The 27526-nt window shown below is 31.1% G+C and overlaps 2 protein-coding genes across 4 annotated transcripts in view; one reads left to right on the forward strand and one right to left on the reverse strand.

Moving 5' to 3' along the window:
- LOC143053943 (exocyst complex component 3-like) overlaps positions 1 to 11606 on the reverse strand; it is a 37764-nt gene extending 26158 nt beyond the window's left edge. For 2 of the 3 annotated variants that reach the window (XM_076226755.1, XM_076226754.1), the window contains exons 1-8: positions 11370 to 11606; positions 8661 to 8758; positions 7450 to 7506; positions 5843 to 5955; positions 4446 to 4536; positions 1806 to 1912; positions 877 to 958; positions 321 to 469 (exon numbers count right to left, since the gene is read on the reverse strand). In XM_076226755.1, coding sequence (XP_076082870.1) covers positions 321 to 469; positions 877 to 958; positions 1806 to 1912; positions 4446 to 4536; positions 5843 to 5955; positions 7450 to 7506; positions 8661 to 8747 — 686 coding nt within the window. In that variant the 5' untranslated portion in view covers positions 8748 to 8758; positions 11370 to 11606. The remainder of the gene's footprint in view (positions 1 to 320; positions 470 to 876; positions 959 to 1805; positions 1913 to 4445; positions 4537 to 5842; positions 5956 to 7449; positions 7507 to 8660; positions 8759 to 11369) is intronic. The other variant, XM_076226756.1, reaches the window with a different exon arrangement.
- Positions 11607 to 11654: 48 nt separating this feature from the next.
- LOC143053942 (uncharacterized) lies at positions 11655 to 27352 on the forward strand. The gene is made up of 8 exons (XM_076226753.1): positions 11655 to 11708; positions 13952 to 14062; positions 14917 to 15207; positions 17140 to 17369; positions 17996 to 18606; positions 18967 to 19089; positions 20041 to 20163; positions 22833 to 27352. The coding sequence occupies exons 2-8, from the start codon at positions 13952 to 13954 to the stop codon at positions 23645 to 23647; spliced, it is 2304 nt and encodes a 767-aa protein (XP_076082868.1). The 5' UTR covers positions 11655 to 11708; the 3' UTR covers positions 23648 to 27352.
- The last annotated feature ends 174 nt before the right edge of the window (positions 27353 to 27526 follow it).

Below are 27526 nucleotides of genomic sequence, written 5' to 3' on the forward strand. Positions count from 1 at the left end.
TCATGAATAATTTTAAGTTAATTTTAAAAGATATAAGAAGACAAGGTATAAGTGCCAATGAGACAACTCTCGATCCAAGTCACAATTTATAAAAGTTAACCATTATAGGTCTCAGTACGGCCTTCAACACAGAGCCTTGACTCACACTTATGAACCACATAAAAAAAAACCCATTAAAATCAAATCACAAAGTCAGAAGATCAATCTTAGAATTGAAAACGGAAATGGGGAATAAATAAAAGAGACAACAACCTGACCAAAGAGCAGAAATAGTTTAAGGTCACCATTGGTACTTATTCAAGTTATTGATGTCATCCTACCTTTCTTCTCTCTCTACGATTCTTAATGCTGTAACAATCAATGTTGGTTCTCTTCGTACTGAACTTAGTGTCCTCTGTATTATAACCCATAACTGTTTACCAAGAGACTCTGACAAATGAACCACATCTTTGAAATATTTCTCCAGTGTCTGTAAACAAAATTGCAGAAATTTCATTTTAATACAGTTTTGAAAATTAAAAACTTTAATCTATCTGCAAATCATAACAAATTAAATAATAAAGGTATATATATATATATATGTTGTTTCAGACAAAAAATAACTAGATGTTGCAAGTATTGTTATGCGAACCATATCCTTACTTGAAATTCATTTTATTCAAAAGTCAGAGCGATTTCAAAAATAACTTTTACATTACTAGTCACCACTCTAATTAGTATTTATCTGACAAACATTCAACGAATAACATATATTCAATAGGCTTTGTATACAGATTGTAAAAACCACGAAATCATATATCCACGAATATGCTTTTAGCAATCCACGAAAAATTGATACCCACAAAAATAAATGAATCCACAGTATGTAGGACTTACTGAGTTATCTGTTGGACTTTGTTGAGGTTGTTTAAATAACTCAAACATCAATTCATCCCTGGCTGATTCTAAATCTGTTAAGCTAAAACACAAATAAATAAACAATACTTATAATATAGTTTTATAAGTCTTATACAAGAAAAGTTTATTATTACTGTAGAGGCCACTTATTATGAAGTAGAGTTGTCTCCCTTAGACACCAAGAAATGTTTTTTAGAAATTAATATTTTCCTTAGCTTCATTGCTCTCAGATATAAGAAGATGTGGTATGCGAGCCGATGAGACAACTCCTCACCAAAGAGAATGTTTTTAAAAGTGTCTGTCTTTATTGTTGTCTTTTTTTATAGATTAAAAGTTAAATTTCAAGGACAATTAAAATATCATTTGCCTGGTTTTTCTTTTTCAGGATACAACCTTTTTTACCAGTTCCTATTAACCAAATTTTTCAATGTTGAAAAAGTAAATTCAAAGTAACTAAATTAAATGTTTCAGTATCACATACATTAAGATGACTTGTACATTATAGCCTGTAACTTAGGAGAATCCTACTGAAACATACAGATAATTTAATAACGGAACACCATGACAATTTAGAGATTGACATATTGTATTAATTAGATATAGGAAGATGTGGTATGATTGCCAATGAGACAACTCTCCATCCAAGTAACAAATTATAAAAGTAAACCATTATAGGTCAAGGTACAGTCTTCATACAGAGCATTGGCCCACATCGATCAGCAAGCTATAAAGGGCCCCAAAACATACTAGTGTAAAACCATGAAAACGGGAAAACCAACATTAATAAACATTATTGACAACTGTATATTTACCTCTGGTTTGTGCTTTGGATTTTATCTGTTGTTATTTTCTGAATCTTTTTTTACTCTATATAAAGGCAATCTTTTAAGGTGCTGCCTCCTACTTACTGTTTATGTGCCTGCAGGAGTTTTCCTTCATTTATCAATTCTTGTGTTTTTCTTACACTCTCTGGTACTGTGAAGATATGTTTTAAATTCTCCATTGCAGCAGCAAGCTGAAAAGTTTGAAAATTGAATAGTTATGCCTATTCAATTCGTTGTAATTAGTTTATATTCTTTATTATAATCACTCCAGGGAAGATAATTTGAAATTTTTAAACTAGATGTGTCAAAGCAACATGAATGGCCTGTCTCGTAAAGTTGACAAATCTGCAATTTCAATAACACATGTGGACACAAACATGATGGTTGTCGCACATATCAATCAAAGAGCTGAAGAGCTCTGAGGGAAAAGACGGCCATTGTTTCAATTTTTAGGGGGTATCTTTTGATAGTCTACAAACAAAGAATGAGCAAAAGAACAACTAGAACTTATAGAAAGGCTAACAATAATGAAACTAACTGTTGTCTATTGTTATTTCATTTCCTTAGTCAAGAATTCATCATAGAGACAATTTGGACCAATGAGATCTGCACCTTCTAAATCAAAACATTTGATTAAAGTTGGGAGTTAATTATCTAAAATTCAATTGAATTTAACAACTACTACAATATATTTTAGAATTTAAATTATGTACAACTGAACAGCAGGCTAAGACCATTCTCAATTTTTTGTGACAGTATTCTCAAGAAAGTGAGGACTGAAAAATCTATTCAGTTTTAATTTTCCATTGATAAAGTTCACAGTTACAACTCTCATCACAGGGATACATGTACTTATAAAATCAAATATGATTGATATAAGCTGTGTGAAGTTTGTTTCCAGATCCCATATTTTGATATATCTGTAAAATTCATGAATAAATAGCTTTAAACTACAAAAAACAATAATTAAAAAAAAAAATGCAAAAAAAAATGACCACTACAATAATTATGTTGGTACGCAAAATTATTTTTTAATTGATGACTACTTATCATATATATACTTTATGTGACATTTTTAGTGTTCAGATACATTAACTTTCATTTTAGTGGGTAATTACTCATCAATTGAGGTGCTCCTTAATTGGAGAAAGATTCTAAAAACATAACTTTACAGAAAGAATGAAAACTGCAGTTGCTCTCCCCAATCTCAATAGGTATAAACTACAAAAAGCAACATTTAATTTTTTTTATTTTTTTTTTAACCATTTCAATAATTATGTTGGTACACAAATTTTTTTTATATAGAAGACTACTTATCATATACTAAATGTCACATTTTAAGTGTTCAGAAACATTTACTTTGATTTTAGTGTACAATTACTCATCAATGGAGGTGCTCCTGAATTGGAGGAAGATTCTAAAAACAGAACTTTACAGAAACAATGAAAACTGTCGTTTCTCTCCCCAATCTCATGTATCCCCATTGACATTGTTTACCGCGAAAGTTGACCTACAAATTATCTGATTATAGCCTCAGATTAAAGCATTGCATGTTGGTGTGTGAATGATCTACACTACAGCAAACATCATTAGGTTTACATTTAACAAATACGGATTTTAAATTAGTATACAAATACTGTGACTGGTTTTTATAATGAATAAAGGATATCCCTGTGTGGCATTCCAACAATGACGTCACTAGGTTAGATATATTTAGAATATTTCGTAATACTGATTTTTCCGGACTGTAAAAGAAACGTATATAGTGTAAGGGAAAGCTCAATATACGATAATTTCACGATAAACAGAAGGGAAATGTGTAAAAAATGTATCTAAAGTCAATCTGTTCTCTTTGTCATCAATTTCAGTATGACATTTTGAGGGGGTTTCCAAACTATCAACACAAAATGATTGACGTGAGGGAATGATACTCTGGCCAACCCCATTAGGGAATTGACGGCTTGAAGCCGTCTTTCCCCAAAAATCAGCTCAAAATCTGGAGACGTGTAGAAAAATGTCCATATAACTGTGATTTTCAACAATTTTCAAAGTTGAAAACCCTTAAATTTGGCATAATATTAGCGAAGCGATACGAAACTTAAACTTGATCTGTAACTCATCATGGTTAGCTTACATACCAAAAATCAGCCAAATATCTGAAAGCGTTTAGAAAAAAACTCTGTATAATAGTTTGTTGCAGAATGACTGAATGACGGATTTACAGAATAACCAAATTACGGAATGACGGACAAGGGTTAAACTATATGGCACTGACAACTTCGTTCTGGGGCCATAAAAAGAAAACAAAATCCATGTAAAGGAATTATCAGATCATTGAGTGTTTTTTATAACCCCACTGTAAACAAACCTATACAATGCCAACATAGTAAACAGATATTTTTCTCTATAATACTACTAGGATATGTATGTCCCTTATCTTACAGTTTAAAAGATTTACCCACAATTCCTTACTATTTTATATTCTTTCCAAAATTCACAGCTTATATCTTTTTAACTTTTACAAAATTTCCTACATTTTTAATACCTTTTCCAAATTCTCTACAATTTTCAAAATTCCTTTCATATATTTGTGACATTTTTTTCACTCTATAATTAAATTGGGAATAGAAAATGGGAATGTGACAAAGAGACAACAACCCAACCAAAGAGCAGAAAACATTGATTCTACATTTTCCCATCCAACAACAAGTTTTGACCACCTACCTGACAAAACCTAGAGTTTTCTGTGTTGACTTGTATCAGTTTATTCTGAATAGGCTGAATTGACTTATAGGTTTCTTCTACTTCATCCAAACTGGAAAATAAAATATTTATTAATAAAAATGTGCATGTTAGAATTAAGATTTGTTGTCAAATTAATTTTTTAACAACAGATAAAAAAGTACAGTTAATTTAGAGCTTACCATATGGTTTGGATGTTTTCCATTCTTTCTGAATTTAACAAATGGTGATCTATCAATGTCTTTTTTTGGTAACATGTGATTAAGAGTTGCTGTCTGGTTAATTTACTGTGAATTTTTGAAATCCTAAAGGCTTTTCTATCTCAGGAATAGCTTACCTAAGCTGCTTTTGGAAAAACTTTTAGGAATTTTTGGTCCTCAATGCTCTTCAACTTGGTCCTTTATTTGGTCCACTTAACTTTTTTTTTATATATGAGCATCACTGATGAGTCTTTTGTAGATGAAAAATTCATCTGGTTCAAATACAAAATTTCTATCCTGGTATATATGAGTTTATTTTATCACTTATCTCATTAAAAATTCGACATGAGTTTGATAAAGATTGGATTACCTCCCTTTATTCATTTTTACACCAATATACATGTATGAAAATTTTGTTTCATCAATGTATTTCTCAATATATATAAAAAAAATTAAAACAGTTTTTTTCAAAAATTATAATTTGTGTACACATAATTATCTTGAGGGTAACTTTTGACTCTGACAGGACAAGAACAGTTTTATTTGCGTTGTTGAGTTGCTGTTTCTTCTACATACATCCCACATCTCCTTTTATTCTTATTTATTCATATTTGTCAATGGTGAGGTTGAACCTTGTAGATTGTTTTTTGGGTTAAAATCACATTAAAATAGAAATAATTAATTTGACATGGAAAATCAAATTAAATTATTGACATGAGATGTAACTGTAAGGGATAGAAATGAATTCAAAATTTTGAATTTTTTTCTGACCTTTCCAGCAGAGTTGCCTTCACATAACTTTTTAGTCTCATCACTTTATTTATAATGCGAAGCATTGTTTTGCATATAAAAAATATAAACTTGAGATAATTGCCAATGAGACAATTATCCACCAAAGTTCAAATAAAGTGGATGCAAACATTTATGGGGTGTACAACCTTCAACAATGAGAAAAACCTATGTGTTGGCTATAAAAGGCCCAGACATGAAAAATAAGAAAATATTAAATTGAGAAAACTTATGGCCTAATTTATATCATAATATTTAATGAAAAACAAATATGGCAGTCAATAAATAATGACAACAACTGAATAACAGACTCCTAATTTGGGACAGGCACATCAAGAATGTGGCAGGTTAGACATGTGTAGATGTATGCCTGGCTATGCAACTGTTTACCTTTGCTTGATTTCATAAACATCTTGTAAAGCACTTTGTAGCTGGTTCAGTCCTGTCCTTACACCATCTAACTGTGACTGTACAGCTGTTTTCAGCATAGTGTCAACAGAAGCCTATAACAAATACAATTATACCAAAATATGGTAAGAATGAGTAAGCTCCCTTGTATAACACTGAAACTTTTTCAATCCTGTCTAAACTATCTTTTAATTTGATTGTCATTTAAACGTTATTTTTTGTGTTTTCACCATAGTTTCAACAGAAGCCTTTAACAAATTCAATACACAAAAAAAATGGTAAAAATGAGTAAGCTCCCATGTCAAACACTGAAACTTTTTCAATCTTGTTTTAATACTATCTTTTTAGTAGATTGATTTTCACACAAATGCTATTTTTTTATACATTGTACTATAAGACTATCTGTATGATTCTAATGACAGAATTATTGAAAATATTGGTAAATAACAACAAATATTAGTTGTCTCCCTTGGTAAAAACTTTGAAACAAATTTATCACCAAGTCTTTCAAAAGAAATGTGTTACAAATAGATTGTAATAAAATCATGCATGTCAGTATTCACCTCAGAAACTTACAAAATCTTTGAATAGACTTATTAAGAAGGGATATAATTACGATACTGTTGTCAAGTCATTAAAGATTGCATATTTTGGCGTTAATATTGAGTCACTGATAAGGTCTTTGCATTGGAACTAAACACATTTATTCTAAAAACAGTTGTTGGCATGACACGGGTTATGTTCTTCTCATATATATGTTATGATGGTATGATACTAAACCCCTAACGGGAAGGATTGTGCCTGATGTTCATATGATGAAATCATAATCTTTCAGTCAGTTTAATTGAAGTCTGGAGCTGGCATGTCAGTTAACTGCTAGTAGTCTGTTGTTATTTATGTATTATTGTCATTTTGTTTATTTTCTTTGGTTACATCTTCTGACATCAGACTCAGACTTCTCTTGAACTGAATTTTAATGTGTGTATTGTTATGCGTTTACTTTTCTACATTGGTTAGAGGTATAGGGGGAAGGTTGAGATCTCACAAACATGTTTAACCCTGCCGCATTTTTGCGCCTGTCCCAAGTCAGGAGCCTCTGGCCTTTGTTAGTCTTGTATAATTTCAATTTTAGTTTCTTGTGTACAATTTGGAAATTAGTAAGGCGTTCATTATCACTGGACTAGTATATATTTGTTTAGGGGCCAGCTGAAGGACGCCTTCGGGTGCGGGAATTTCTCGCTACATTGAAGACCTGTTGGTGACCCTCTGCTGTTGTTTTTTACTTGGTCGGGTTGTTGTCTCTTTGACACATTCCCCATTTCCATTCTCAATTTTATGATTCATTTCTGTTTCAATATATATTTTCAACAGGCTACAAATATAAATTTGAAAACCTATCACGATACAATTCATAAAAGTAGGTAGAAAAAAAAAACAGACACTCTTTTTATGTATTTCTTGTTTTGTAAATAAAAGCAGAAGTATTTTCAGACAAACATGTGCTTCAAATTTACAAAAATGTGATAACATTTAACTAACATTTTAATGATTAACAGTTCTTTAAATTAGTTTTTCAAATTGAAACTTACCTTTTTTCTCATAATTCTTCTTTTATACTGGTCTACTTTTTCCAATTGGTCAGGTCTCTGAAAAATATAGCCCAATGCATACAAAACAAACAAATCTGACAAAGAAACTGTATAAAAGTGTATGTTTTGTTTTATTTAGTTTCTTCTGTTATCTATTCTGACATCAGACTCAGACTTGTTTTAAACTGAGTTTTGCTGTGTGTATTGTTGTGCGTTTGTTTTTTCTACATTGGCTAGAGATATAAGGGAAGAGTTGAGATCTCAAAAAAAATGTTTAACCCTGCCACATTTTTGCGCCTGTCCCAAGTCAGGAGCCTCTGGCCTTTGTTAATCCTGTTTTGAATTTGAATTTTAGTTTCTTTTATATATTTTCTGAGTTTTAGTATGACATCCATTATCCCTGAACTAGTATACATGTTTGTTTAGGGTGCAGGATTTTCTCGTTGCATTGAAGACTCATTGGTGGCCTTCGGCTGTTATCTGCTCTTTAGTTGGGGTGTTGTATCTTTGACACATTCCCCATTTCCATTCTCAATTCTAATGATTTTTAGATTTGAACATTTTGTTCTGACAGTGTTCTCTCCAGTGAGGGCCTTTTAAACTTTAACTTTCCATTGTACTTATAATTATCTGAATAAATTTCCTAATATTAGAATCAATGTTTTTTTAAATGTACATGTACATGCATGTAGTGACATAATATTTAAGGAAACAGTGATGTTTCAAAATACTTTGAAGAAAACTTGTGTATATACATTAAATGAAAGTTCGACCACTTTACAACTTACATGTAGGTACATGCAGGGTTCTGTCTAGAATTTGTACTCATCATGATTTTTTTAAATAATAATAACACACTTTATTGTGTCCAATGACATAAAATGAACAAGGCAGAAAAATATGCTAATATATTGTAAACAACACAAAATGTAGAAGTGAAATTACATTACCCTCCTTAATATTGGAAAATGATCATGATGAAGAGTTTGACTCTCCAAAAATATGTCCTATTGGAATAACACAACAGACCTGAATCATTTTCTCTGCAATTTTATTGCAATTATATCAAACCATTTTTTTTAACACTGTTTAAGTTCATTAGCTAGAATTGTACAATTTGTTTGTGTTGCAATGAAGGTACACATACATGTACATAATTTTTTTTTGATATTGTGAATATGTAAAAATATAAGTGTTTGTTAAGCGCAAACCTGGAGCAGATTAGATATATGTTTAGAGGCATTTTCTTTAGCCTCTGCCTCCATTCGTCCCAGATCTAATGGTGCTGGTAAACTCATTGTGAACAGACCTGAAAAGAGAATTTATATCTTTAATTGTCAACACTCTATACATATTTGTTTATAAGTGTTTCTCGTTTTTTTTATATAGATTAGACCGTTGGTTTTTCTGTTTGAATGGTTTTACACTCGTTATTTTTGGGGCCGTTTAAAGCTTGCTGTTCAGTGTGAGCCAAGGTCCCCAAAATGATTTTTTCTTTTACTAATTGTGACTTGGATGAAGAGTTGTCTCAATGGCACTCATACCACATCTTCTTATATCTACATTGTATGTCATGTATATCATGTATATAGACCAAATTGAAAATAAATTTGAAAGATTTCTAAAAATAAAAATAAGAAGATGTGGTATTGATTGCAAATGTAACAATTTTTTACCGCAGTCGATTGTACATGTACATGTTCAAGTAAATACATATTCATTCATATACATGTTTTATAGTTATATACAAATGTAAGTTATAAAAAAGCAACATTGATCATTCAATCTATAGACATTATTGAGGTACATGTAGTTACTGAAATCAAATTACATAACAACATACAAATGTATGATTGTATTGCATGTATTACATTTGTATATAGAATTTATGCATTAATAACTACTGAAAACATGAGTATAACCAGTCAGGGATATAACTCTATAGGGTTATTACAGAAAAATAACATACATTTGTTATTGTGGACTAAAAAATCAAAGAACTGTGATAACATATGTATGTTACATGTTTCAAAGGGACAATATACATCGTTAGTTTAGTTAAAATGTATGCAAGTTCTATTGATATTACTATTGTCTTTATGTATAATTAACTATTGAAAGATATAACAGTTCATAGTTTGCCAATTTTGCATAGTACACCTACATGTATATGTTATTACAGGAAAAATATGCCTGTAATAACTAAAGGGTGTTATCACAGCTTCTCTATATATATCACTTCAAAGCATTTGCTCAGACATACATCATGCTTAATTACAATTTATTTTAGTTTATATTAAGAAATAATGACCAGAGCATGTATTGAGGTTCTGCGCAAGTTTCTCAGTAATTCCCAAGTGTCTTATATAATGCGTTACATTCCTTTAATAACTGAGCCATGTTATCACAGCTAAGTTTATCCCTTAATAGCCTTGTCTCATTGATTTACTTTGGTTAATCAAATCCCTTAATAGCCTTGTCTCATTGATTTACTTTGGTTAATCAAAAATGTATTAATGTAATTAAAAAAATAGTTATCAAGGCTATGCATTTAGTTTCTGCGCAAAGTCTCAAGAGTTCCCTAGAGCCCACTATAAATTAAATAATCTTACAAATAACAAACATATGTTATTACAGATTTAGAAAATTTAAGGAATAAAGAGTAGACAACTCATGAAAGTATCTGTAATAACACACGCAAGTTATTTTCTGTAATAACCCTATAGAGTTATATCTCTGACTGATAACTGAGTGAGGGTAAAAGATTTTATAAAAAGATTGTTACTATCAGAATCAAGGAATTGAATTTCTCTAATTTTTGTGCTATTTTCACATTTCTTGCTCGGTGAGAAAAAAAATTCTCCTCACTAGTGAAATATCTGTTTTTGGCAAATGATTACCGTAGTCGAAATTTGATAATGACGTCAAAAAGTTTTGTTTTCTTCTGAAATTTCCTATTGCGATGTCATGAAAAAAGGTGACCATGCCTGATGAGGTTGCATATAAAGAACACAAGACAAGTTTCAGAAAATCTTTGCAAAAGAAAGATAAAAATCATCAGAGAAACAGATTCCGACACTACATTGTATAACTCGTGTATTACAATATCTCTCCACTCTTGCCAGTTAAAGTTTAATTATTTAAAAGCTCGGCAAGACTGCGCTTTGAATAATAAAATATTACTGTCTTGAGTGGAGAAATATCATCATACACTTGTTGCAGTGTAGGAATCTATATACCATGTATACATGTACATACAAGCTGCATAATATTTTTACAACCATCATGGTTATTTGAAGTTTTTACTATGAAATAATTTTTCTTGTTTTTAACCTGACAACAACAAATTTTAATAAAAACATTCATATGACATGTATCTCCAGGAAATCATTTTTTCAGTTTTAATAAGTAAAACCAGATGATTCTTCTAAAGTTTATTGTTTTAATGTTGCTTCTTGATGCTAATTAGTGAGACTTCTGTAATCAAGTAATTGTACATTCAAACTTCACTTGAATTCTACAGCCTTTTCAGGTATTTATCAAGTAGGAGTTTGCTTTTTAGGGAGATAGATCGATTGATCAATACATGTAAGAATATTTTTTTTTGACAAAGTAAAGACAGTAAAAAAATTTCCAGTTGCACAAGCCTGTCATGGTTAGTCATAGTCCAAATAGTTATGACATCTGGCAAGGCTATATTTTTTTTTACTGGGATACCTTCCTACTTTATTTTGTAGGTTTGTCAATGACAAATTTTGACTTGAATGTTTTGTGTCTTGTCTTTCATGTCTTTACTTTCGATTGTCAACAGGTCATGACGAATCTTAAACATGTTAAACAATTATAAACATTATGCAGTGTATTAAATTAACTGGGATAACCGTTTTGCCACCAAAAAATTATGATAACACGACTACTACCTGGTGTTTGTGCCCGTTGTAGAAATAAATTTTGGCGTTAACCAATACCCTACGCTGTCCCTCTGTCTGTGAAGTGCTAAAAGTATTTTGCACACAACAATTACTACAGTTAATAAACAGTAGAAATATGCAATTAACCACTATCTATACTTTTTCCCTCGATAAATCAATGACGTTAAAACTTTCAAGTGGGGATTTGTTTACATCATGAACTTCCCACTTCCGTTTTCCGTCAGTGTCGCGTAAAGTCTCGCACACTACGAGAGTCCACGTGAATTACGTGTGCACCAAGTAACGTACGTTGACGTCATAGGAAAAGCGTGCCATTACATTCCAAAGGTAATTGTTGAAGTTGTTATTAGCTAATTTAGACAGAGAAGAATCATTTTAAGAGGGAACGAACTTATTTTGTTTACATTTTGTGGTAAGGAGGTCCCCTCGGGTAGACGTTCACATGTTTGTTGAACGAGGAAGAAAATATTGAACATCATGGCGGTTTTACCTTTATGTGGGAATGAAACGTGAAGCGATCCGCTGCTAGTTTTGCGTGAAACGTCATTTTATTTGCAATTCTCAAAAATCTGTTATATTTTAATGACTTTTATCGGTCTCCTAAAATATGTGTTACCCAAGTACAATGTAAATAAAAACATACATAGTAAATAAAAATATACATAGTAATCATTTCATGACAATGTCATTCTGTTTGTGTTTTATGACAATGTATTGACTTTGATATATTTTATACTGCAAATCATCATGATAATCTTGTTTATTTTATCTAATATTATAAACTTCATTGTTTAATCATTATCAAAAGTTTGTACAATATAAAAAATAGTGAGAACACATGTATGTGTTATAGCCAGTGGTCAAGTTACATTTGTAATATCAACTATAGTTAAAAAAAAATAAACTGGAGTACCAATTTAATTCCTTTTCCATGTTTTCATCATAATTTTTTTCCTTTTTCAATGATATTTAGGCCAAAAAATATACGCTTAATTCCTGTCGCCTGGCAATATTGACATTGGCATTTTTGCGCCTGTCCTAAGTCAGGAGCCTCTGGCCTTTGTTAGTCTTGTATTATTTTAATTTTAGTTTCTTGTGTACAATTTGGAAATTAGTATGGCGTTCATTATCACTGAACTAGTATATATTTGTTTAGGGGCCAGCTGAAGGACGCCTCCGGGTGTGGGAATTTCTCGCTACAATGAAGACCTGTTGGTGACCTTCAGCTGTTGTTTTTTTCTATGGTCGGGTTGTTGTCTCTTTGGCATATTCCCCATTTCCATTCTCAATTTTATAAAATAACAGTTTTTTTTTTTTATATATACATGTTTTTACCAGGTGATTTTTTTTTCAACAATAAAGGAGTAGGTCCAGTAAGACCCCTTTTTGGCCCCAAAATATAGCAGTTTTACAAAATTGTTAAAATGTAAACTTTTAATTATTTATTGGACAGTAAAATGCTTCTGCTACATAAATAATGGCTGTTTTTGACTATACAATGCACATATATCGGGTACTAGCACTATTAAGTCATGCTAAATTACTGAAATCTTCACAATTCTAGCATTTTAGTTAAATTTTAGACGGTTTTCGTGTAAAACGAAAGTGGCAGCATTCGTGTTCATCCTTACTATTGAAATGTCAGTTGTATTTTATGATAATACATAACATATATAAAGGTTGAGGATGAACACGGATGCGGCCACTTTCATTTTTGACAAAAACTATCTGAAAAGTGACATTTTTCGGCATATTTGGTAAATGTTTCATATTTTAGCTTGAATCTGTGCGTTTTTTATGACTAAATCAGTTAAAATCTTTCACATAAACTAATTGATTCAAATAAAATAGACACTTAAGTGTTTAAAAAGTGGTCAAAATCTTTCGTCAGATGAACCTGAAATTTGAGGCCAAAATCAGCCCTTACCGGACCTACTCCTTTGTGCTGGCTGCCAATCTGGCTGAAAAATATATAAGCACAGTTAACACACACACACACACACACACATATATATATATATACAATACTACATAAAGCTAAATTAATTAAAATAATTTCTTCAGAACAAAATGTTAACATTGATCCATGTGGGAATTATCAATTGTTTTATAAAAAAAAAACATGCACTTTACATTGACTTTTTATGTTTATTTGAACTTTAATCAAGTTAACAGTGCTTCACCAAAAAAAAATCAATGTAGTGTGTATAGGTAGTGATGTATGTAAAAAAATATTTAAATGTTAATGTAGGTCTACCAAGGATTTGTATAGTAAGTTACTATACAAATCCTTGGGTCTACTAAGAAAATTTTCCAGACCATTAAGTGAAAATATGTTTACCTTGCTTGTGTTTAGCAAATTATTTTTATGAGAATAATTTAAGATTTTTCAAAACTTTGTGGTTCTCTTAATAAGATTTAAAAGTAATGTTATTTAAAGACAGTGAATACACATATATATATCAAAAAATCATTTTAAATTTATTTGATCTGAAATCATGGTGGTACAATCAATATAATGAGTTGTAAGTTCTTGCATAATCATGTATATGTTTGATATTTTTATCTAGATGGAAGACAGTCATGACAGTGATACTAATGATTCTAAAACTTTAGATCATGATGAATTTGAAAGTAATGGAAATGCTGGCATTGAAGGACCAGACTCACCTGGATCATTGGTAGGTACTGACTACAGATCATATTGATGTCACTTGAGCATACATGTAGATACATTGTATATGCAGGAAAAAACTTAATTATTTGTACAACACTTTATAGGACAGTCAGGGGTACTATTTCAAGTACTTGTACAAGTAAGTTTTATTTACTTGAAGAAATAAATAGAATAAACTTATATAACATGTATAAGTGAATTATAATGTTTGAATAATCTTCCTTTAATTTTCTCAAAAAAATACTTGTATATTTTATCAAATTACCTCTACTATAATTATTGTAATATGATTCAAATCGAAAGAGATATATCACAAAGTCATACTATGCGGTATGAGCTTTTCTCATTGTTGAATGTCGTGCAGTTACCTATAGTTGTTAATTCCTATTTCATTTGGTCCCTTACAGAGAGTTGTCTCATTGGCAATCATACCACATCTTCTCTTTTATATGATATAGGAAACAAAGCATGTATGCCTATCACCATGCTTACATGTATATAGTCTGTCTCCAATATCTGGATATATATATATTGTATTGTTCATTGGTTTAATCTTTTTTAATTGACATACCATATTTTAATATTTTTATATTCAGAAAGTTTCTTTTCTTATCAAAGCCAATGCAATGTTATTGCCCTGCTGTAAGCAATAATTTCATAGATATCAGGATTAATATTTTGTATGCTTGTCATGTGAATTGTCAACTGAACATAAGACTCATCAATAAGACTCAAGTATGAAAAGTTTAAATTTCAAATAAAGACCAAAGTTACAGAGCATTTATGAAATCGAGGACACAAATTTTGAAGATTTTGCCAAAAAACACAAGTAACCATAAATTTGCCTTTTTCTTACAGTGCCCGGAATATGAAACGGAGGAAGGACACCCAGGAGAAAGTGATTTGATTCACAATACTCCAATGACAACACATATAAAACAAGAAGTTATTGATGATGACCTTCAGTATGAAACTACAGAATATGATCCCATGGAAGACATGTCTCATGAAGGTTTCCTCTCCCACGAAGATCAAAAACTAAAATTGGACTATCGTCATGAAGCCTTACTCTCAAAATCTTCTAAAAGAATATCTCCAACAGCAAACAATAAAACACGGAGAAGGCCAAGGAAAGATAAACTTCTTGATGTAAGTTGTTCCTATCAGCAAGATAAGATATTTTGGTATTTCTTTTGATTTTATTTTGCCACAAGAAGCTGTGAAAGTTCTAAAGAATGCTCTTTGCTCATGTTGATTGGTTAAAAACTGTCTTGGGCTAAATAAAAAAGTATGTGTGGTTCCAGTTACATCTGAAAAAAAGTTAGGGTAGGTAGGTAGGGATTTTTTTTTTATTTAATGGTTTTTTTTTACATTGAGTCTATGGGAGCAACATTCTGACTTTAACAGTACTTAATGAAAAATGACAATAAAATCTTTAGGGTAGGCTATTTTTAAGCCGAAAAAGTAGGGACGGTAGGGTTACTGGAACCACACATATATTTTTATTTGGCCTTGCCTTTATTTTACTTTCTATTGCTATGCATATTTTGTAACAGTCAGAGCTCAGACATAGATAAGTCTGAATCTGCTTTTGACTTGTAGAGGTCTTAATTTGAGATTCAACGATATGTCTCCCTTTAATTTAAGACAATTTATGACTTCAATAAGTCCATTAGTGTTTAGAAAGAAATATTTTACCTTAATTAAAAAGTTGCAAAAATTGACTCCTACAAGTCGATAAGTTAGCAAAATTGGTCAACTTCAAGACCCATGCATATTTATATAGAGGTCATGCATCTATATGAAATTATGACAATATTGGAAGACAATGCTTTGTCTTCTAAGGAAAAATATGCATGAGAGCCTAAAACAATGAAAATAATGAGGCAATAATCTTATGTTAGTTAAAAATGTTCAATAAGATACTAAATATAATAGATCATGTAGAAAGCTCATGTCCTTGTCCATTCTTGTGAACCTTCAGACAGGTTTAATTATGATGTCACAGGTGGTACACTTTGGTCAGCCAATGAAATTAAGTCTTTTCATAAACATAAATAGACTTAAACAAGTCCGTCATTTTCTGACTTAAATAAGTCAGCAAATGAAACACAATTTTATGATAAATGCATTTTTGACTTCTGTAAATGGAAAACAAAAACGATTTGTTTATGTCTGAGCTCTGACTGTTAAAAATGAGCTCATGGTACTGTAGATTCACTATTATTTGTTGGATACCAATTTTCGTGGATTTTCGTGGGTACAGGTGAACCACGAAATTAAATGTTCAACGAATAATAAATTTTCTATAGGCTGGTATGCAGACTTCGGCAAAATCATTGAAAATCATGAAATTAAATATCAACGAACGTGTAAGTTTTCCTTAATCCATGAAAATTAATGAATCCATAGTATAGTGTTTTTCCCATGTATTTTTTTGCCTTCTATAGCATGTATAGCTGGGCATATATATATGACTAAATCTTCTAAGTGTATATATAGTGTTTTCTTTTTGTTTGTTCATAAGGAGATGCTGTATTCTTTCTATTTCTCCAATAAATCTTGATAACATAAAAAAGAAGATGTGGTATGATTGCCAATGAGACAACTATCCACAAAAGACCAAAATGACACAGACATTAACAACTATAGGTCACCGTATGGCCTTCAACAATGAGCAAAGCCCATACCGCATAGTCAGCTATAATAGGCCCCGATAAGACAATGTAAAACAATTCAAACTAGAAAACTAACAGCCTTATTTATGTAAAAAAATGAACGAAAAACAAATATGTAACACATAAACAAATGACAACCACTGAATTACAGGCTCCTGATAATGCTTACTTATAAGGCAATACATCAAAACATAATTAGCAAATGAAAACAATAATATTCAGAAAGAGCAGAAAAGATACTGTAAAGCAGGTTATTTAAGCCAATGTAAAATTTTGCTATTTCTATTGTTGTGTTTCAATACCATAAAATATTTTTAATTTCTAAATAGATATATATGCAGCTTCATATTCATGATATTAATTGAAGTTATCACATAATGATATGAAAATGTTTGTGTTGCAGACGAACTCTGAAGAGATGGACCCAGCTGATACCATCCGTGTGACCTGTGGCCACCTTACAGGCCTTCTTCATAAAGAGTTATTCTATTGCCCAGGCATCCACAGAGCCTGTGTAGAACTAGATGATGGCTCAGCCACATTTGTTACACCAAAGAGATTTATGTTTATGGGAGAAAAAGCTAGACTTAAAGATTGGAAAAATGCAATCAGATGGAATGGTCATCAGTTAAGGTAAACAAATGTGTATTTAATGTGGTACCTAACACTACAGGGAGATAACTCTGTAAATCAGCTAAACATTTTAATTACGTTGTGTTGTTAAGGGAATCTTTTAAAAGCTTCTGAATGATCAAAATTAGTGTTTGTCAAACTGCTATATAACCAGTGTAATTTTTCTGATCAATAGGTTGGTTCAAATATTTTGAAATTTTTATATTTTTGTCAAAGGGTCAAAGTAAATACTTTGTCAAAATTTTATGAAAATTAAACGAGCCAAATAAATTTTAGTGGAAGTGTTGGGTACCACCTTAATGTGGGAAGCAAGGTACAGGTATCCTACAAACATTTTAGTTAAAACTCGATTTGATATACATTTTGTTATAGAATCTTCAACAGACTGGGTTAATTCTGAAACTACTGTGAAACCTGTCAAAACTAAATCCTGTACATGTATTATAAGAAACCTGTCTTACTACATTGTACTTTAGTCTGTACAAAAAAAAACATTTGATGACTTCTAATTATATGATCCAAATAAGTTTTGGGTTTACCATATCAAATCATAATTATGCATAGACTTTGCCATATTTATACAAATGGGGCAGTGAGGATATACATTTTTATTTTTATTTATTTAGGAAACACATTGAGGCTGGAACTCTTGCTTTCTATAAGCATGAAGAACTATGTACAGGGAGATGTATGGCTAGGTCACCATTTGCCACTAGAGACCCAGCTTATATGACAGAGCGTGCCAAATTAAGGAGGGAAAAATTTGAATTTGAAACATTAGGTTTCAGCAGTGAAACAGATGGCTCTGGATTCAGTGATTTGACAGCAGACGCTAAGAAGTTAAATTTTGTTACAACAGTCGAGGAGAATGGCTGCATGAAAATCCAAAGTGTTTCCGGTGGTGATGAATCAATGTGGAATAGTATAGAAAACAACGAGACTGATACTGAGCCTCCAGATATAAAACCTGATGTCAAGCAATTGCAGATCCAGATGATGAACTCCATGCAAAACAATAAGGTTGAACCTGTTCTTATAGCTCCTAAACCCCAGGTATCACAAAATATGCCTACAACTCTCAGTCAAACACAGGTCAGGCCATTGTATTCGTACAAACCCAGAGCTGAAACCCAGAAGACTATAGCTAGAACAGAAACTCTGAAGACGTCTCTGCTACCTCCTTCCATAATGAATGCTGTCATGCCACCTGTTTCAGAAAATGATAGTAATGCAGAGGGTAGGTTCACTTTTGTAAACTTGAATCCTCTTCTGAAATTTCACATACAAAAAGGATAGCATAAGAATTTTTTTACAGAAATTTCAGCCTGTTTATGATGTTTCTTATGAAAATTTACGCATCATTATAATAGTACCATAAAAATTACTTATGCTGATTTTCACTGCACAGCCTCTAATAATGTACAAAACTTGTACTTTTTGGTAATTTACATGATTTATGAAAATCGATTAAAAAGATGATAAAGTGAAAAAGTTCAAAGAAGAAAACTAATCTGGTGTAAAATAATCTAGTCAGTCCGCATATTTTAACCATTAAGACAAGTTTTCAAAATTGAATTTTTCTGTTTTATTTTTACAGAGGACCGACTGCTGTGGCAGGGTATAGTTGAACTAGGATTGATTGATGAGTTTTTCAGGGAAATTAAAGCTTCATTAGATCTCCTGAAAAATACAATGGTTAAAAGGCTGGTTCCACTGGAAGGTAGGAAGCAATGGAGTTGCAAATGTGATTTTTCATAGTTTTTGACTCGTGTCATGTCTATTTAAAAAAAATATGCAGGTGAACAGATCAGAAAATTTGTATCTTATTTTGTTAGCCAACTTTACAAAAAGAAACAAGAGTGAGCTATACTGATTACTTGGTGAATGTGTTGTCTGTTATCCTTTTATGACACAACACAAAGATGTCTATATCTATACAATTTGGAATATATGAGTTGAAAATTGGGGGGGAAAAAATCTTTTTTCACTTTGGGATTGGGGCTCAAATTTGCACCCAAAATGAGGGTTGGAAAATCCCTGTCTGCAGTAGGGGGCATTCTTTTTTCAATGTTAAAGTTGAGTTTTTTGGTAATTAGAAGTTTATTTATAGATAGATATAGGAAGATGTGGTATATGAGTGCCAACGAGACAACTCTCCATTCAAGTCACAATATATTCAGGTGAACCATTATAGGTCAAGGAACGGTCTTCAAAACGAAACTTAGTTATTAACTTAGTACACATGTTTATTATAAAATATGCCAAATTTGGGTTTGGATGAGATTTTGTGTTTTTCTGCACATTGAAATGATTTACTGTGATCAGGGAAGGGTATCTATAAACACATAATCTTTGATGTAATTGTTCTCAAAATCGCAAAGGTAGAGTAAGTATGATTTAATGACATACTTGCGAGTAACTTATTTCTGGTGTACACATTCCAAAAAGGTGCATTCTCTACATTATTGTTGTATACATTTCATTATCAAGACTTTCCAGCTACTGAAGAAATATGGTGGTTAAAATATATTAAGAATGTACACAAAGAAATGGTATGCCTAATATGAAGTGAGTACACATTTGGTGTTTATATATGCTATTGGTGAATGATACACTCAGCTTTTTGTTTTACTAATTAATTCATTACACTACTTATCTTCTGTTATTGAAGATTCCAATAGAATATCAATCATTGTACGGCAGCTAGGATTGATGCAGAAATTGAAGTTTAAACTAGAGGCCCACAGAACAGACATGGAGAAACAGAGACGAAGACTGGACAGAGAAATGATAGGTATGTATTTGTATATACTGAGGATAAATAGAGAAATGATAGGTAGGTATTTGCTTATATACTGAGGATGAATAGAGAAATGATAGGGGTTTATTATGGTAAATATACTGAGGATAGATTTATTCTGGTCAGCGAAATGATAGGTATGTATTTGCATATATACTGAGGATGAATAGAGAAATGATAGGTAGGTATTTGTAAATATACTGAGGATGAATAGAGAAATGATAGGGGTTTATTATGGTAAATGTACTGAGGATAGATTTATACTGGTCAGAGAAATGATTGGTATGTATTTGCATATATATACCGAGTATGAATAGAGGTATGATAGGGTTTATTATGGGAAATATACTGAGGATAGATTTATACTGGTCAGAGAAATGATAGGTATGTATTTGTATATATACTGAGGATGAATAGAGAAATGATAGGTAGGTATTTGTATATATACTGAGGATGAATAGAGAAATGATAAGGGTTTATTATGGTAAATGTACTGACGATAGATTTTTACTGGTCAGAGAAATGATAGGTATGTATTTGCATATATACTAAGGATGAATAGAGAAATGATAGGGGTTTATTATAGTAAATATACTGAGGATAGATTTATACTGGTCAGAGAAATGATAGGTACATGTATGTATTTGCATATATACTGAGGATGAATAGAGGAATGATATGTTTGTTTTGGTAAATTTACTGAGGATAGATTTATACTGGTCAGAGAAATGATAGGTGCATATCTGCATATATACTGAGGTTGAGTAGAGGAATCATATGCTTGTTTTGGTAAATTTACGAAGGATAGATTTACATGATAAACTAAAATAAACATGACAGCTTTTCTCATTAATGCTTCTTATATAAAGTTAGCTTGCAGCATTAGTGATTAAGCTTTAACATGTTATATATTACTGTGGTTTTATTTATTATACCCCACGCAACGAAGTTGCGGAGGGTATAATGTTTTTGACCCGTCCATCCGTCAGTCCGTCCGTCCGTCAGTCCGTCCATCAGTCCTGTTTCTTGTCATCGCAACTCCTCTCAAACCACACAACAGAAATTCACGAAACCTTTTCAGATTATAAGGACATACTATGTAGTTGTGCATATCGACGGGAAATTGCGATTTAATTTTTTTTCTAGGAGTTACGCCCCTTTGAACTTATTTACTTTAATGTACTACTGCAACAGTTTGTCATCGCAACTCCTCTCAAACCACACAACAGAATTTCACGAAACCTTTTCAGATAATAAGGACATACTATGTAGTTGTGCATATCGACGGGAAATTGCGTTTCAATTTTTTTTCTAGGAGTTACGCCCGTTTAAACTTATTTACTTTAATGTACTACTGCAACAGTTTGTCATCGCAACTCCTCTCAAACCACACAACAGAAATTCACGAAACCTTTTCAGATAATAAGGACATACTATGTAGTAGTGCATAACGACGGGAAATTGCAATTCAATTTTTTTTCTAGGAGTTACGCCCCTTTGAACTTATTTACTTTAATGTACTACTGCAACAGTTTGTCATCGCAACTCCTCTCAAACCACACAACAGAATTTCACGAAACCTTTTCAGATAATAAGGACATACTATGTAGTTGTGCATATCAGTGATATTGTTGTCTTTTTTCAAAACTACCTCTACCGTTTTTTATTGGGAAAAATGCATATTTTTTATTGAAATTGGGAAATTTGTATTTTTTATTCTAAAGACATCTCCGATTTTTTGCTGACCTTTGCTGTCTTTTTTGCACTATTTTTTCATGTATATTTTGGTTGTCAGACATTTTCAACCTGAAAGGTTCTTTTCGGAGAGGGGAAAGAAACCAAAACAATGATGGTACTTAATGCATTGAAAACCACATGTGTTACAAACACCATGATGATTCTGATCAGAAAACTGGATCTCAAAAGTGCTTTCTAATATCAAAATAATAACATGAATACGGTATTTACAAACATTACTACCAATGCCATCACTGTTTTTGGAAAATGTAAACGTTTTTGGGAGGAATTTTAAGCCATTTTTTTTAGTAATTGGGAATTTTCTCTGGGGGAAAAGGCCGAATTTCGGCTGTAATTTGAGGCAAACAATATCACTGCACATCGACAGGAAATTGCGATTCAATTTTTTTTCTAGGAGTTACGCCCGTTTGAACTTATTTACTTTAAGGTACTACTTTAACAGTTTGTCATCTCAACTCCTCTGAAAACACACAACAGAATTTCATGAAATTTTGTAGATAATAAGGACATACTATGTAGATGTGTATATTGACAGGAAATTATTATTCAGTATTTTTTTATTATACAATTTTTTTTTTTTATACTTATTTAATTTCTCCAATGACAATGTGGGGACGTGGGGTATGTGAGCGTGCTCACTAAGGTTCTTTAATTTTCTTGGTTACCAATTTCCTTTGATTGATTGAATATTGCACTTTGATGGTTTTGTCAAAATTCACAAGACAGGCTTATTGTAAAATTTGTGGTTCACCTTTTTATACCCAGGAAATCCATGAAAATTTGTATCCCATAATATAAATCTACAGTATTTAATGATCTTGCATAATTTATGTTTTAACTTTTGTGTCAGATAATTTTATATATTGTTGGGTACTTCATCTTATTTGTGATATTCAAATTTTCAGATTTGCAAAAGAAAGTGCAAGAGTACGAAATTAAAAAGAAAGTGTTAGAGAAACGATCAGAATGTTTTGAACAAATTCTTGAAATTCCTGCAATGAAGAATAATTCCTCTACTTCACCAGCGGTGTTTGCAGCAAACCAAGGCCCGCCAAGATTATCTCCCAATCAGAAAGGAACATATATTTTATCCTCAGCAATGCACGGTCAGAGACCAGGGTCTATTGTTACCACAAGTTTGAAAGCTGTCACCACAAATAGTGTTTCTCAGTCACAAATCTCACCTGGAACTTGCTCATCTTCAGCTATAGGAAAAAATGGGAGAGTTCAAACAGGACCTGGGGGAACAAAAATCCTTGTGTTCCCAAAACAAAATACCGAATTCCATTCAAATCCCAATGGAAGTCTGAAAATCACTTTAAAGAGAAAGCAGGATTTTTCAGATGATGAAATGCCAACAGAGATGGAAAATGATTCCCAGCTGAAATCAGCTTTATTATCAAAAGGTCTAAAATCTGAAGAAAACAAAGTTGAATCAAATGATAAAAATGAATCTGTGAATGATTCTGAAATCCAGTTAGACACTTCAAATCAAGATGATCTCATAAGCAAGGAAAGTTCAGAGAATTGTACAGATAAAGATTCAGTTCAGGAAGAAATAAATCCTTCACATGATGAGTTGAATTCCTCTCACGAAGAAATTCCTAATGCTCATTCTTGTGATGGTGATCAAACTTCGGAAGAAAAAACAGAAAATGCGATTAAAAGAAGCAAGCGACGAAGATCTGTTAAAACTTACAGTGATGATTATATTAAGTAGAAATGTATTTTGTTTACTTTGTCAAAACTCCAAAAATCACCTCAGTAAATAAGTTATAAAATATTTTGAGAATTGCTTTTGTGCATTTTTTTAGTCGCTTTATCTGGGATTTTTTCATACCACCTGCAACAATTGTAACAAAGTGAGACATTAGCTTATCTTTTTTCATTAAAGGTGTCATCACATCAATTATTAAAGTTTTGTTAGTTCCATTTTAGAATGAATGTTTATAAGCATCCTTTCTTTTCACTTTGAGTAAAATATAGGACAATAAGTTCTCTATAAGGTATACTGTTAGGGGTTCTTCCAAACTACTGGGTACCAGCAGAACTATATTTCCTCGTTTTATCATGTTTTTCCTGTTATTTGTTAATAAGTGCAATATTGTTGTATAGTACATGCTGAACACCTCTTGATCCTAAAGGGCAATGTAGGCATGCCATATATTATAAGTAATTTTTTGCAGTGACAATTAATAAATATCTGTACTGCATTTTTATTGGAAATCATTTTACTAAAATTTCTCCATTGACATTCTGGAACTAAAAAGCACTTTTGAAGATAGAAGTGAAATCCTTAATGTTTTGAAATGGATACAAAGATATTATCTACAAGGAAGTATAAAAAACATTAAACAATGCAGAGTTAAGTTTGCAAAGCAATCATGTAGCTACTTTAAATGAAATTAACTTAAGATTTGATCATGCAGAAAACAAATTACATTTTATTCTAAATTTGAGGCATTCAAATTTTTTGACTTCTCATTAAAGATTTTTTTTTCTTCTTTAGATTTTGGACCTTTGATATTTTGTATTTTCATAGTAAGATAGGTATTACAATTTTAGTCGAAGGTTTTTGTAGGTAATTTTGAAAAATCACAGAATGCAAAATTCCAGTAAAAGGGAGATAATTCAATATAGCAACTTACTTTAACATCTACATACAGTCAGTTTTGAAACATTACTTCTTTCTATACAATACTGGTAAATCACTTTGCAATATCTTTTTATATGGGTAGTTATATAAAAATTGTCACATCAGGCAGTATTTTTTTTTTCTTAATAAAAAATATTGTTTTAATCGGTTTTTTCTTCATGAAAATCATTTCTTATCAGATGTATACCATTGCTATTTGTATAATTTCAAAATCCTTTCATGTTGAGGCTTGAAAATGAAGATGACATGACACTTATATGTTGAAGTTAAAGCCTGTCTACTTTTTGTTATTTTATACCCTATTTCATGTATTTGTATCTTTAATAAAAGCTAATATTTAGCAGTGGAAAATTTAGGGTTATTCTTTTAATCAGAATATACATTTTCTTATGAATATTTCATTAAAACAACATTTTTCATATTGAGTTTTCATTTTGCTTATAAATGTTATTTGTTAAAAACGTTTTCCCTCAAGTTATTGAATTTCTATGTTTTCTGTAAACAAGAATGTACAATTTTTATAAGAATCATTCATTAAAACAACATTTTTCATATTGAGTTTTTCTTTTTGCTTATAAAATGTTATTTGTTAAAAACTTTTTTTCTCAAAGTTATTGAATTTCTGTGAAATTCATATCATGTTTATATATCCTTACAGTGCTTTGTTATGTGTATATTTTTTTTTATAAGATTTTGAATTTTTTGCAATGTACAATGTTGTGTAATTTAGATTTAGATTGTTTTTCCCATGTTGATCATGTGAATATTTACAAATGTCGGTACTTGTTAACTTGAATGATCGAATAAATTATCAGTAATGTTTGAAATTTAAAATGATTTTTTTCGAATTAGAAATCCAGTTTTTACCTGTTTTAAGATTTCTATTTATTACCTTTATTTGGTATTGAAACATCCTTAACTTTTTATGCCCCACCTATGATAGTAGAGGGGCATTATGTTTTCTGGTCTGTGGCTCCGTTCGTCTGTGCGTCTGTCTGTGCGTCCGTCCGTTCAGGTTAAAGTTTTTGGTCAAGGTAGTTTTTGATGAAGCTGAAGTCCAATCAACTTGAAACTTAGTAGACTTGTTGGTTATGATATGATCTTTCTAATTTTAAAGCCAAATTAGACTTTTGACCCCAATTTCAAGGTCCACTGAACATAGAAAATGAAAGTGGGAGTTTCAGGTTAAAGTTTTTGGTCAAGGTAGTTTTTGGTGAAGCTGAAGTCCAATCAACTTGAAACTTAGTAAACTTGTTGCTTATGATATAATCTTTTTAATTTTGAAGCCAAATTAGACTTTTGACCCCAATTTCACGGTCCACTAAACATAGAAAATGAAAGTGGGAGTTTCAGGTTAAAGTTTTTGGTCAAGGTAGTTTTTGATAAAATTGAAGTCCAATCAACTTGAAACTTAGTACATATGTTCCCTATAGTATAATCTTTCTAATTTTAATACCAAATTAGATTATTACCCAATTTCACAGTCCATGGAACATGGAAAAGTATAGTGGGAGTGGGGCATCCGTGTACTTTGGACACATTCTTGTTATAGTAGTTCCTTAAACGGGCAAATGTCATTTTGTATCTGTTAAACTAGGGACAATTATTCAGTGGGAGAATTAATAAATATATTTTGAAGAGGTTTCTATGATTTTTGTTTATTACTTTGACAACAATTATGAAATCACTATAGATGTTATAAGAATGTTATTTTTTTCTTCAAAATCTGGTTATTACCGTGGATTATTTTGTTTGTGGGTACCTACTTTTGAGGATTGAGGAAAATTATATTTTGTGAATATGTTATTTCAGGGTTTTATCCAATTCTGAATACAAGATGATAGAAAATTTGTATTCAGTGAATACTTAAGGTGGTACCCAACACTTTAACTAAAATTAATTTGGCTCGTTTAATTTTCTTAAAATTTTGGCAAAGTATTTACTTTGACCCCTTGACAAAAATAAAAAAAATTTAAAAATTTTGAACCAACAGTTTTATCAGAAATATTACACTGGTTATATAGCAATTTGACAAACACTAATTTTGATCATTGAGAAGCTTAATATTCCTTTAACAACACAACGTTATTAAAACATTTAGCTGACTTTACAGAGTTATCGCCCTGTAGTGTTAGGTACCACCTTAAATTTACAATTCACCTGGATAAACAAAATAGTACCTGGAAACTAATGATTGATCCACAGTTTTGTTGATAATATTAAAAACATTTGTTATTACATGTTGAATAACTCCTATTATATAAAATGTTATTGTGTTGGCCACACCTTACTGATTTATGACTCTTTAAAGTTTCCCGCACAGAGCCTGGAAACTCCTATCTCTGTTTCTATCTTTTCAAATTTGCTATCTTTCACAAAACCTAAATCTATTTAATGACAAAACAATTTTGAATTGAATTGTATTTAAAATTTCATCTAATTTTATAATACAAATGAAAAATGAAATGGCTTTATATTTAGGTCAAAAATTAGTTTTAATTTAAAAAGAATCAATAGAAAAAAACGATAATCGTAATTTTATCTTTATGTTTCATGTATCCATATTTTAAAACTTACATCTTGAAAAATAACAATGAATTTAAAAGAAATGAAGAATGACTCTTGTGTGGCTTCAAGTATATAAATATATATTATGTTTGTAGTTGTGGTTATATATAATTATGTGCATTTTGTTTACATTTGTTACCATTGTATAATATGAATTTTTGAAAGTTGATTTTTTTGTAAAGTAAAACAACATATTCATAACACGTGTTATTGTTTCTTCACTATTGCATATAACATAAATTTGAAGATTTTATTGAAATCCCTTGCCTGTAGAACCTAACTAGGAAGTTCTGTAGAGATTTTGCCGAAGTTCTAAGCTGATTTATTATTGTTCTTAATCTATGGTTGGTTTGATTTCAGTTCTTTATTGATCAT

The sequence above is a fragment of the Mytilus galloprovincialis genome, chromosome 12, assembly GCF_965363235.1.
Source record: "Mytilus galloprovincialis chromosome 12, xbMytGall1.hap1.1, whole genome shotgun sequence".
NCBI lineage: Eukaryota > Metazoa > Mollusca > Bivalvia > Mytilida > Mytilidae > Mytilus > Mytilus galloprovincialis.

Excerpts from the sequence above, each read along its gene's own strand:
- LOC143053942 (XM_076226753.1), top strand. The coding sequence starts at position 13,952 with ATGGAAGACAGTCATGACAGTGATACTAATGATTCTAAAACTTTAGAT. Across the intron at positions 17,370-17,995 it reads TGGAATGGTCATCAGTTAAG|GAAACACATTGAGGCTGGAA; the intron begins GTAAACAAATGT and ends TTATTTATTTAG. Across the intron at positions 18,607-18,966 it reads AAATGATAGTAATGCAGAGG|AGGACCGACTGCTGTGGCAG; the intron begins GTAGGTTCACTT and ends TTATTTTTACAG.